Source organism: Azolla caroliniana, unplaced genomic scaffold, assembly GCF_043228905.1.
Source record: "Azolla caroliniana isolate FFs.n. ecotype wild unplaced genomic scaffold, voAzoCaro1.0.p SCAF_11, whole genome shotgun sequence".
Taxonomy (NCBI): domain Eukaryota; kingdom Viridiplantae; phylum Streptophyta; class Polypodiopsida; order Salviniales; family Salviniaceae; genus Azolla; species Azolla caroliniana.
In genome coordinates this window covers 19,355,219-19,368,013 of record NW_028230446.1, presented here as the reverse complement: position 1 = coordinate 19,368,013, position 12,795 = coordinate 19,355,219, and the positions used below count along the sequence as shown (strand labels likewise).

The window sequence follows — 12,795 nt, the reverse complement described above, 5'->3', positions numbered from 1 at the left end:
ACTAGAGGTGTGGTGGCAGAAACCGGGAATGAACAAACTTGAACGGTTTTTCGAGTACACTACCAAGCTAGGAAGGCAAATCATTGGCTCTAAATTGATGGGTGCTGGCCTAACTCGCAATAGTTGGAAGGATAAAGGCATTTCTGATGACTGGTTGAAGTCGTTTTGGAGGAGGCTATGGGCGCTCGATATGCCAGAAAAAATAAAGCTTTGGTTGTGGCTTCTTAGTCACAAAGCGGTGCCGGTGGGGGAGTGGCTTAGGTGTCATGGTGGTGAGGCTGGATGCAAAAGTTGTGGACACCCTTTGGAATCAATTCCTCATTGTTTTTGGAATTGCAGCGAGGCTATTAACATTTGGGGTAGAAGTCTCAGGATAGTGGCAGCATGCGGAGTGAATGGGAGAGTTGTATGGGGGTCCGTACAAGGGCTGAAGTTAACAGGGGAAGGCTGGGCTGAACAGTTAAACCCCCATGGACATGGTTTTATAGTGCAGGATGGCAAGGTGTTTCAACGGGCTGGAGTTCGACATGGCACTAACTCAGAATTTTTTGAAGAGATATGGATGATGGTGTCTTGTTTATCGGTCTGGCACATTTGGACCAACCGTTGTAAATTTGTTTTTCAATAACAAAAGATCCCTAGCGGTGAGGTATTATTAAATATCTGGTTTGAGTTGGTATCTTGGCTGCGGGGACGATACGACTCAATTAAGGGGGAATCTGATGCAGCTGAAAGATCTCGATCAAAGTTCTTGCTGAAATGGGGTAATTCTCCTATGGCAGGCAGATCATCATCAAGGCCTCAATGGAACTACCAAGCACCCCGATGGTTGTTTCCGGTTTCCAACAGCGTCTAGGTGCTGTAAATCTGTATAGATATGGTACAAATTATTAGGTTATTGGAGTTGTTTGGATACGTTTGTTGAAAATCAGGTGGGGACTATGTCCACTTTGATGGGAAGGCCAGAGTGAGGGCTGGTGAGAGGAACTTTGGGTGTTCTATGATGTAATTTTGTTTGCTAACTAATGCGAAGTAGTGTTTTTTTGGAAAAAAAAAAGAATCAAACGTGAACTTATTAAGCAACTATATATAGATGAGAGATTAAATATCCATCTAATCATATCCTCTACTAAACCCCCCTTTTCATTCTCGATAGCCCTTGACCACTACCTTTGGCTTTGTGTCCATGTTATTGCCATCCATATTATGTATGGACAAACATGTCACAAAGCAATGGACAAGTATCCTAGAATATCGTGCGACTACTCGTAAGTTGTCAACTAACCAAACTCCAACCTACAACTAGCCTAATAATGAACACAACCCCAAAGACAATGAGGATACGACATACCATTGAAATTCATACCCAATATAGTCAACATCGACTCTTTGCACAATTATTACAACCATTGATTATGACATTCTTGCACACTTTACAAGCAAGTACTTAGCAAATGACCATTTTTTAGCTCATTGAGCTTTCAAACCATGCCTCAATATGCAATGAAATTCTAGTCACCATTTTTATAGTGGTTTCATTTATAAAATCCTCAAAAGTTTATGTTGCATCATTCACCTTTTCATGATTACCTAGCTATTCATTGATTTGCATGACTATATGTGAAGATATCAAATGTGCCACACGTGGATAAGAATCATAATCATCTTAAACTTCCATACACTTTGAACTATGAAGATAAACCATAAAAAAGAAGCAATGACACATATTCCATGTGACACCAACAATGTTTATTACATGACACTACAATTCATATACTAATAATGTGAATCTAATTCGGTGAATCTCCCAGTGCATATCATTGAAGCAATTATGTATGCTAGCTCAAATGGAGAAATCAACCTTCTTTCTTCCCTTCTTAGATGAAGCCCTTTATCACTCCACCACAACATTTAATAAACTGAAACCCATCCACCCATGTTTAACACAATCATTTCCTCTAAATAGATAGGGGGATGAATTACAAGCCAATTAGGGTTTGAATTACTAAACTTTACTATAATACGTGGTTAGGTAGGATTAGTGGGGTGTGTCTATTGAAGTATATCCCTTGTAATCCGAACCAGCTATGTCCCTATAAAAGCATGTTGTATTAGTTTTTTTTATGGCCATCACATAGATTTTTGGTTGTTTTACTATGATACGTATATTAAACCAAACTACGAATATCAACAAGCAAAGTTTTGGTAAGATCGTCAAAAAGATATGTAATTTCATAGAAAACTATTGAAATATATTATGCTTGTAACACTATTAATATAATTGTTGTTATGCTCTTCTCCCACCTCTTTGACATTTCCTATTATATTCTCCTCATTGACCGCTACCTTTTATCTCTCTCTTCCCTTGCTTAACCTAATAAACTAGATCTTTGAAAATAGAGAATAAGCCAGAAGTTAGTAAGAGACATGCTTTACCTGAGAAACAAATTCCATGAATAAGACTTGTCATATTGATTCCAAACTTGAAGGGATGATGCCTCACGTAGATGGACCATCGAAAACTTGTATTCAAATATGTCTATATTATGTTCAAAAGATAGTAGTTGGATTAAATGCAAAGTTCGTAGACTTATGCCTCTTAAATGCAACAAAATTATTTAGTCTATACCGTTATGCCCTTGATTGTGTCATAAGGGATTCAAATGAATAAAGATTTTCAGAAATTTCGATTTCTCACTAGCTAGATATTGATGTGGATGCATGCTTTCAACAAGTATGCATTGCAAAGGCTTATGATGTGGGACTCTATGCCTTTATTTATATGTTTGCATTTGAAGTGTGAAGGTTACACCTTGCACCAATCTTGTCATGTTTTACAAATCAAGGATTGGAATGATAGTTCCCTTAATTTGATGAGACCTTGAGGAAGCTATGTTGGTTATACCATATAGTTCAATTGCGAGAGAGGTTTCTCAAGGCAAAATGTCATTGAGGACATGAAAAGAAATAGATTAAGCCTAGAGCATTGACACGATCTTATGCATGTATCATTGAATGATCTCGAAATTCATGACATGCAATGGAATCATGTGCTTGAATTTTGGAAAGATCGAAGGACTATGTACTTAGATATTAATGCTGATTGACGAACTATTATTTTTGGAATTCCATTGATATGTGTTGAAATAATGTCATAGATTTACTAAATATACATTTGAAAAAACTTTAACAACCTATAGGTTAATTTGTTGGCAAACTATCAAATTGGGTCAACAATAGGTAAGACTTTCAGAAAACAATCATGGAATCTTTGCTCAACAAGCAAGGGTGGACTATCAAAAAACAACATTGGTTAGACATGCTACATAGTTGTAATATGATATCAAATACACCATTTTAGTGATTAATGTATGATTGAGTGGCTTGTTATAAGTGTTGATAATTCATCTAATGTTATGTAATTGTGTTATACATTCCTTATCAAGCATGTGGAGTTTTTTTTTTTTTTTTTTTTTTTTTTTTTTTTTTTTTTTTGGAAAAATATCCTTTCATTAGTTATGAACAACATTACAAAAAATTGACCTACCATCAAGCTACCATTGATCTGGTGCATTCTTCCTTAGGTCCCATCCCTCACCACTCCACCAAGTTATGTGATTGGTGGTGGGAACAACCATACTGGTGGCGCTAAGCACCATTTAGGTCTTGAATTTTGTATTGTGAGAAAAGGGGTCTTCTTCCAATAGACAATAAATTCGAGACGTTGCAACACTGCAACATCTGTCTCACCTTTAATATCCTCATACTGTCCTTTCAAGGTATGTACCATCTCCATCCAGACATTCCGTGTACTTTCCACTGGATGAATAGTAGTATTACCAAACACCTTAGAACACCTAGCAGTCCAAATAAACCACATTGTGGTGGTGCATAGTAGCTCCCATACCTCTTGCATTGGCTTTAACATGTAAGGAGCCTCCATTTGACTTTGTTGCACCGCCATTATCCTTCCTCTTTGAATTCTAATAATCGTGTCATTTGGGCATGTGGAGTTGAGTACAAAATCAATCATTTGATGATGTACTACTACTTTGGCAGCTACAATGTATTGCCAACATATTGGCATTAGAACCTCATGCTTGTCGTCAAAGCTTAATGATAAATTGTTGTCTACACATTGAATGAAGACATGACATGATTTAGAAGAAGGTAAGAGGAGGGATGGCTAACAAATAGTCAAGGAAGCACAAGTTTAAGTAAATAGAATGCAAAGAAATTGTCTCCGCGAATCGAGCATTGATGAAACGAAGGTTTCCAAAGCGACTTAAGTTATGATTATCCTTGGAAGGACAAGAGATGACGAGGAGTTAGCAACGCTGATAAGGCGATGGAGGACAAACAAAATGAAACACATGGGTATTTATTTCAAACGTGCACATACATGTGGGGTTCATTCATGACGCAATTTCCACAGCAAGGAGAGACACATGGGAGACGAAACCTAGTGTTGAAGCCAATGGGATCTATGTCCAAAGGCAAAATATGATCGACACCCCGGCACCTCTCCATGGGATATGGATGGGCATATCTATATACAATAGATAGAGAAGATGAAAGACTAATAGCCCCCCCCCCCCCCCTCGCCTCGAAAGAAAGAACCCGAAAATAATTTTTTTCCATGGGAGCCATATCGGCCGATAGAAACAAGAGATGTCATGGGAAACCACCCCACCCCACCCCACTCCCCCAATGTGTATGTATATGTGTGTGTGCATTTGCATGCGTATGTTTACGTGTACGTGTACGTGTACGTGTACGTATATGTGTATGTGTATGTGTATGTGTATGTGTATGTGTATGTTTATGTGTATGTGTATGTGTATGTGTATGTGTATGTGTATGTGTATGTGTATGTGTATGTGTATGTGTATGTGTATGTGTATGTGTATGTGTATGTGTATGTGTATGTGTATGTGTATGTGTATGTGTATGTGTATGTGTAGTGTATGTGTATGTGTATGTGTATGTGTATGTGTATGTGTATGTGTATGTGTATGTGTATGTGTATGTGTATGTGTATGTGTATGTGTATGTGTATGTGTATGTGTATGTGTATGTGTATGTGTATGTGTATGTGTATGTGTATGTGTATGTATGGCCCCCATCCCCACCCATAGCCTCAGCCAACGCCGACGACCACGACAGTCAGTCAGTCAGTCAGTCAGTCAGTCAGAGAGGCGCACTCACACACAACACACACACACACACACACACACAATCTCTCTTTCTCTCTCTCTGTGTCTGTGTGTCTGTGCCTGTGCCTGTCTGTGGCCTGCGACTGCGACTGCGACGGAGGAGGAGGAGGGGGCGTTGTTTTTCATGAAGAAGAAGAAGAAGCGTGGCTTTGGCTTTGGCTGTGGTTGTGGCTGCTTCTTCTCCGTCCCACCCCCCATCACCATCACCATCACCATCACCATCATTACTGCCATGTCCCGCCTCTTTGGCCTCCTTTTCTGCTCGCCATCGCCATCGCCTTCTCCGTCTTCTTCCTCCTCCTGTTCTACCTCATACTGTCTTACCTGCTGTAGATCAGAAGCTGCTGCTGCTGCTCTCTTGATAACCTACCCTAACTCTGCCGAGGAAAGAAAGCAAGAAGACAGACTAAAAAAAAGTTGTTTCTTCTTCTTCTTCTTCTTCAAATTCCTTCTCCTTCTCCTTTTGCCGTAAAAGCTACAACTCCTTCCTTTGCCTTGTCGATTGATAGATGAACAGATAGAGATAACTCGTTTCCATCTCGGAGCTTTAACAGACCGTAAAGGGGAAACGCCACGCGCTGCCAGATCTGACTGACTCTCTTCCTTCTGAAACTATGCTTATATCATAAAGAGTGAATGGATCTGCGAATGTTTAGCTCACCTGCGATTTCTGTTGCTGAGAAGATTATAATGTATTCCTTAAGAATCGAGATAGTACTGGTAATGGCGTTGCTTTTCCAGATCTAGAGACAGAGACAGAGAAATTGGAACCATTACATTACATGGCTTTGATTCAAGCATCCTTTCATATCGAAGAGGAAGAAGGCAAGCTTTCTTTGCTTCAAAGGCCCAAAGAAGAAGAAGAAGAAGAAGAAAATAAACTTTCTTTGCTTCCGGAACCGAAAGAAGAAGAAGACGGCGGTAAGCTCTCTTTGTTTCAAAATCCCAAAGAAGAAGAAAGAGAAAGAGCTGGAGAAGAATTCAGCGGAAGAAGACCAAGGATTGAAGAAGAAGAACAAGTAGGAGAAGAATTTAAACGAAGAAGGAGGATTGAAGAAGCAGAAGAAGAAGAAGAAGAGGAAGGAGGAAACAAGAAACCGAAAGGTAATGTAGGTACTTGCGATTGGTCATCAGAGGCAGTATCTGCGCTTCTCGACAGCTATTCTATAAAGTTTTCTCTCGGAAAGGGCTTCTTGAGAGGTAAAGATTGGGAAGAGGTCCTCACACATGTGAACAACAATGCCTTTGATTCGTCTATCAAGAAGACCATGAAACAATGCAAAGACAAAGTGGACAGCTTGAAGAGGCGATATAAGGTGGAGAAGCGAAAAGCTGTGAATGGGAGCAGAGTTACATGGCCTTTCTTCAACCAAATAGACCATATGATGGCGTCTGTCTTAAGGCAAGGAAAACTCTTTGATCCTAGGCAAGAGAAGCTCTTAGAACATTTTGACTCTAGGCAAGGACAACTCGTTGATCCTAGGCAACGGAAGCTCTTTGAACCATCTGAATCTAGGCAAGAAAAGATCTTTGAACCTCACGATCCTCGGCAAAGGAAGATTTTCGAACCTTGTGATTCTAGGAAAGGAAACCTCTTTGAGACTTGTGATTCTTTGCAGGGAAAGCTCTTTGAGAATTGTGATTCTATGCAAGGAAAGTTCTTTGAGCCTTGTGATTCTCTGCAAGGAAAGCTCTTTGAGACTTGTGAGTCTAGACAAGGAAAGCTTTTTGAATCTTATGACTCAAGACAAGGACAGTTCTTTGAGTCTAGGCTTTCTAATGGATTTGGATATGATCCTTTGGCGCATTCTCATAGGAATGCCTTTCAGACAGGAAAGTCTACACCTGAGGAAGATATACTAGAGGGAGGAGTAAAGCATTGTAATCTGATAAGAAATACTGCTTTGGCTGTGGTTGAAAATTCATATGACTCGGCCAAACCTCTACAGATGCAATCCTCTGGACTCCATGAGAAGAATGAAACCAAAAAACGTAAAATTGCAATAAACACATCAAAGATGCCGGAGCTAGAAGACGTAGTCACCAGGTTCTCGGACGTGTTTGCAAGGATCGAAATCGCTAAAAAGCAGATCTTTAACAAGATGGAGAGGGAGATGGCTAAGATTCAGAAAATGAAGAAAAAACATAAACCCTCGAGTTCAAACTATGGGAGCTCAAGGTGATGTATCTTATACATTCAGTCCAAATTTTGTTTTTGGATAGTTTAGTGGATTGATGCTTTAGCCATTTCCGAGGAAAATGAATTGGCTATTGGCGGCACCACTGACTGCTATCATGTAAGTAAGGACACAAGCAAGAATCAATTCCAACATATCGTTCATCTGTCGGTCATGCTTCTTCAAATGACATGGATGGTTTGAATTTAAGATGATGACATATTGATCATGATGGCATGCAGAGAAGTTACACTGCTGGATGTATTAATAGCTTTGCAAATTTGCTTTGAATGAATGACATTGACCGTGTATTTTTTGTTTTCTGCGGACATCTTTGTATGAGTTGGTTCTAGAAACAATCTTATTGGCATGGTGGGGAAGCTGATTGGATTAATTCTTTTATGTACACAAGTTCTGGTATGATTTGTCCCCAATATATTAACTAGCTTTTGACTAGATTTTTTGGTTTCCTGATTATGATTTTTACCTGATCATTGGAACTTCTTTTCTTTCTTCTACATAACATGTATGTATATTGTCAGTCATATTAAATGCTTGTTCATCCTCTACAAGGACTAGAGGATGAAAAATGGAAGAATCAGTAGTGTATCACAACAAAAAAACGGTCTTCCATTTTTATAAAAGATGAAAAGCTTAGCTTGATCATTCCTGGAATGAAAGAACATTATGTTTCCATCCTTCAATAGATTTTGAATGTGTAACATTGTGCTCAATAAGTAGTGCTACTACAGTGAATTATTTTGAATGTTGTGTATGGAGTTGATATGTGATGGAATTGTAACCCTAGTGATTAATTCTAATTATATGTACATTAGTCAAATTAAACGTACGCGTCTGAAATCTACCAGCATAAATCTGGGTAGCAATTGCAATTAATGACATATATTTATGTTGCATCGACACCTAGAGACCAACAAGCTATCTTTCTGTCTCTCTGCTTGGGCTAGAGCTCATTGCATCACAGTTGCCTTTATGCAATGTTAAGGTGATGGCAATGACTAGATAAACATCTTTGGAAACTTGTTGATACCATGAATGTTAGTAGCATAGGCATTAACGGAAAGTTTTTTCCCCCATTTTCTTAATGCTTTTCTAATATTATAGTGAATTTGAATAATGATAGCGTACTTTTAATGCTCATGCCTCATGGTTTGGTTTAAGGAAATAATATATTTGATCTCTTTAGGCACCCATACGTTTAATGCAAAGGCTTCGTGGTTTCCTGTAAGGAAATTAATATATTTGATCTCTGTAGCCACTTATTGTGATGTTAGTCATGGTGTTTCTAATTCTTTTGCCTCATTTCCTTTTCATGGCAGTTGAGGGAGTAAGGATAATGTTTTGTCATTCTTGATTCTTGAATGATTCTCAATGTTCTTAGCAATTGCCACTTTTGATATTTGGACTATCCTTCATGTTCATTTAAAATGCCAACGTTTTTTTGCCTCTTTTCCCTTTTTGTGTGCTTTTCAGGTATGCATCGTTACCTTAGAAATTATTTTGGAATTTGGTTTTCCTATTGATATCTAGAAAGTAGTTGGCTAAAAAACAAAAGTAGATTAAACAAGCTAAAGTAGCATTTGGCCCTCATGGTTTAGGTGTAGTGGAGGGTGTCTCAATTATACTTTGAACAACTTTGGCTCTAAGCTAAGCTCGATCATGAATGCTAGTAACAATCTACTATCTTAGTATCTTGACAATCACTCATTTCACCTTTATGTTATAGACCTAAAAAATGAAATCAAGGGATTTGAACCCATGACCTAGAATCATTGGGTGCAAAACCTAGTACTATTGGAGGCTCAAACAAACAAGAAGAGCTATATAACATTTAAGGGCTCAAACAAGTGTGCTTGTAAACCCAAAACAAGTAATGGGTCATGCATGCCCTAGAAGAAACGAGAATCCAAAATGCTTAAATTACTGCTTGAGAACTAAAAAGTACAAATATACTTTGTCTGAGGTTAGGAAGCATTGAAATGGATCAGATCTCCCCAAGTGGAGCACATTTGTTCCTGTTTCCACTCGCAAGCTTGTTTTGTCCCCCAACGAAAACAACAACTTTCTCGACCCACACATTGTTGTTGTTGTTGTTGTGAATAAGCGTTAAGCATTCTCCTTTGGAGGTTTCTCCGCTCAACCTGAAAACTCTACGATAGGTGACAATGTCTAAGCGGGCGGGCGATTGTTGGGTATGTATGCATGTATAGCCCACATAATGTGCTTTTGCATGAAATCTCCCACGTAGCTCCGCAAGTGCCAAGGGAGTAGAAGGCCCTGGAGAATGAATGAATGAATGAGAGCTGGGGCATGAGATTGGGTGGAGAGTAACAATCGGCAATGGTTCGGTTCGGTTTGAGAGGGTCCAAACCAAACCGTTTAGAGATGTTGAAACTTGAACCGAACCGAATTGAACCATTAAAAACAGTTTAAACCGTTAAGCCATTAAACCGGTAAACCCGCGGTTTCGTGGTTCGGTTTCGGTTTCGGTTTTCAACTTAAGTCAAAATTTAAAATTTCATTATTTAAAATTTAAAAATTTCCCCAAAATGTGAGAACAAGGCATGAAAATGAAAAGATTATTTAAAAACAAAATTTCAAAATTTTCTTTTAATTAAAAAAATAAAATAAAACCGTTCAACCGTTTAAACCGAACCGAACCGTTTAAAACCCGAATCTAAACCCGAACCGTTAAAACCGTTAAGCCGTGAAACCGCGGTTTAGCGGTTCGGTTCGGTTTAACCATCGTCGATTGTTAGTAACTTAGTGGAGAGAGCCTTGTGAAGCTCTCGCTTAGACTTGTGTTGAGTGAGAGTGTACATGGCTCAGAAATCAGTGCAAGGGCTAACTAAGCTAAGCAAAATGCCAGAGAGAAGGCTAATTATTGTGAGGGTGAAAGATCTGAGAAACTGAGCCCCTGAGAGCAGAGAGATCAGAGAGAGTTGAGGAATCTTTGGAAGCTATAAAAAAAACCTAAGGCCACAAGGAAGGTCGGTTGAGTCAGACAGACAGACAGACACACAGGTGATAGAGGGGAGAGAGAGAGAGAGAGAGAGAGAGAGAGAGAGAGAGAAGAAGCCATCGGTGAGGGAGGAGGTTAGAGAAGAGATCTCTCTCCATGGCTTCCAGCACAAAAGATGAACGAAGAGAAGAAGGAAGATTGTACAACCCATTTGCTGAATACCAGGGTGCGGTTTTCGATCCCAGGTCTCCAGCAGCAGCACCTGCTACGCTCTACCACCTCCCTTCTTCGCCCGAGTTCCTCTTCCCCGAAGAAGCGGCCATCCATCGGCGCAACTGGAGCGAGAACCTCACCTACTACACAGGGTCCGGATACCTGTCGGGCGCAATGATAGGTAGTGTGCTAGGTTCATTGGACGGCCTCCGTGCTGATGATCCTGATGACACCCTCAAGCTCCGGGTGAACCGTGTCTTGAATGCAGGCGGCCACCGTGGCCGCTCCCTTGGAAACACACTCGGCATCCTCGGTCTCTTCTACGCAGCTCTCGAGAGTGGCATCGTTCATCTCCGTGGCGCCTCGGATGAGAGGAATAATGTCGCCAATAGTGTTGCCGCAGGGCTTTGTACTGGAGTCCTTTTCAAGGTCGCCTCGGGGCCTCGTGCTGCTGTCTTTGCTGGTGCTGTTGGAGCCACCATTGCTGGCACTGCTGTTGCTGGGAAACATGCTCTCAAGAGGTATTTGCCAGTTTGAACCTCGAGTTACTGCCTTTTATATATAACTAAGAACCTTTTATGGGCAATTTTGATTTACCAATATATTTGTCGAAATCACATGGGTGGGAATTCGTTCAATCAAACAATTCACTTTTGGGTGAATCTTTGCTTTTATTTGCTTCCGCTATATTTTGTCACATGGTCATGGATTCAAAGGTATTTCATCATATGGGAAATCTTGCTTGGCTTTGCAGTATTAGTCAATATCACATGGATTTGACGAAATGTGAATCATTTTAACTCATTGGAAGCCACAGGAATCAGGCATTTGTAAGATGTAAGGCTATATGCTATTTGCGGATATGTTGTGGATTCCACTAGTATGATCATGTGCAAGAATTGCTTTGATAGAATATTATCCTTCAGATACGTGTAGATTGTAAGACCTCCCAAAAAGCACTTGATTAGCACAAAAAATTGTCCAAGGATGGCATCCAAAAACACTGGATAAAATTCCTGAGATCTTATAAAAATGTCAGACAGGAAACCTAGAATTATATTCAATGATTGCATGCAAAGTCATTTGAAGGATGTAAGACTATGCTATGTGATGATATGATGTGGATTCCACTGGTATAATCATGTGCGAGAATTACTTTGATAGAATATTATCCTTCAGATATGTGTAGATTGTAAGACCTCCCTTGATGTAGTGTAATGTGAGGTTTCAATGACATTCTCATTTCTAGTAGCCTACTCATTCTGTTTTTTGCCTGCTTTTGGAGTAGGTTTGATGTGTGGATGGACTAACCTTATTGTCCAATTGTTGTTAAGATTGATTTTTCTTCCAAAAGTGTGCATTGAAGATGGTTACTAAAAGAAAACGTGGATGAATAATAATGAATTTGTGTATTTGATATTTCTTTTCCCTCGGTAGCCTCTGTTGGAGTTGAGAGAGAATGAAGATTAACTCAGTCACAAAATAAGCAGCTAGAAGTGTGGATGTTTAGTACTTCCCAAGTGCTTCAGCCTCCGAACCCAAGCTATACATATTATCATCAATCAAAATTTCTGCCTGTGAGCTTATATTTGGCCTTATGTAAAGTCTAAATGTACAAATTTCACTGTACACACTAATAAATGATTATTGAAAGTATAATGTTCACAAACTCACTTACAAGGAAATATTTACTAGATCATAGAAACTTCTTGGGTAGAAAGATTCTTCAAATGTTGTAGTTTTGTGACTCTAGAGAAAGAGGAATGTGCAGGTATTCAATGTCTAGAAGATTATTATTCTTAGATCAATTTAATTGTAGGCAGAATGAATTTCTTTCACAGTTTTTTAATAGGAGTTGCATGCATACATTTTGCTAATACTCTCAATTTGGATCACCTCAGATTTCTTGGAATTTGATCTATTATTTTTCTGAGGATGTGAATGATCAAACAAGAGTGTCATATATTCTTTGACATGCAATATTGTAGATTTACCAAACCAGTTTCCAAAGGAACTTGGAACTTGGAATTTGTCATGTAAGTAGTAGTTCTATGCACCAGTGTCTTGGTTCTCAAGAGATTATGTGGTGGTGCTATATGAGTATGTGGTAAATCTTGCTTTGTAATTACTACACTCAATAAGGAGCAAAGACGGTACTTTTTTATTCGGTGAGCCTTTTGTATTCCCCTTAGGAAAGCAACAAATG

The 12,795-nt window shown here is 39.2% G+C and overlaps 1 protein-coding gene and 1 pseudogene across 1 annotated transcript; both read left to right on the top strand.

The window, feature by feature from the left end:
* Positions 1-5,371: 5,371 nt before the first annotated feature.
* On the top strand, positions 5,372-7,862 carry LOC147858342 (uncharacterized). The gene has a single exon (XM_087327257.1). The coding sequence runs from the start codon at positions 5,999-6,001 to the stop codon at positions 7,397-7,399; it is 1,401 nt and encodes a 466-aa protein (XP_087183383.1). The 5' UTR covers positions 5,372-5,998; the 3' UTR covers positions 7,400-7,862.
* Positions 7,863-10,334: 2,472 nt separating this feature from the next.
* LOC147858341 (mitochondrial import inner membrane translocase subunit TIM23-2 pseudogene) lies at positions 10,335-11,833 on the top strand (annotated as a pseudogene).
* The last annotated feature ends 962 nt before the right edge of the window (positions 11,834-12,795 follow it).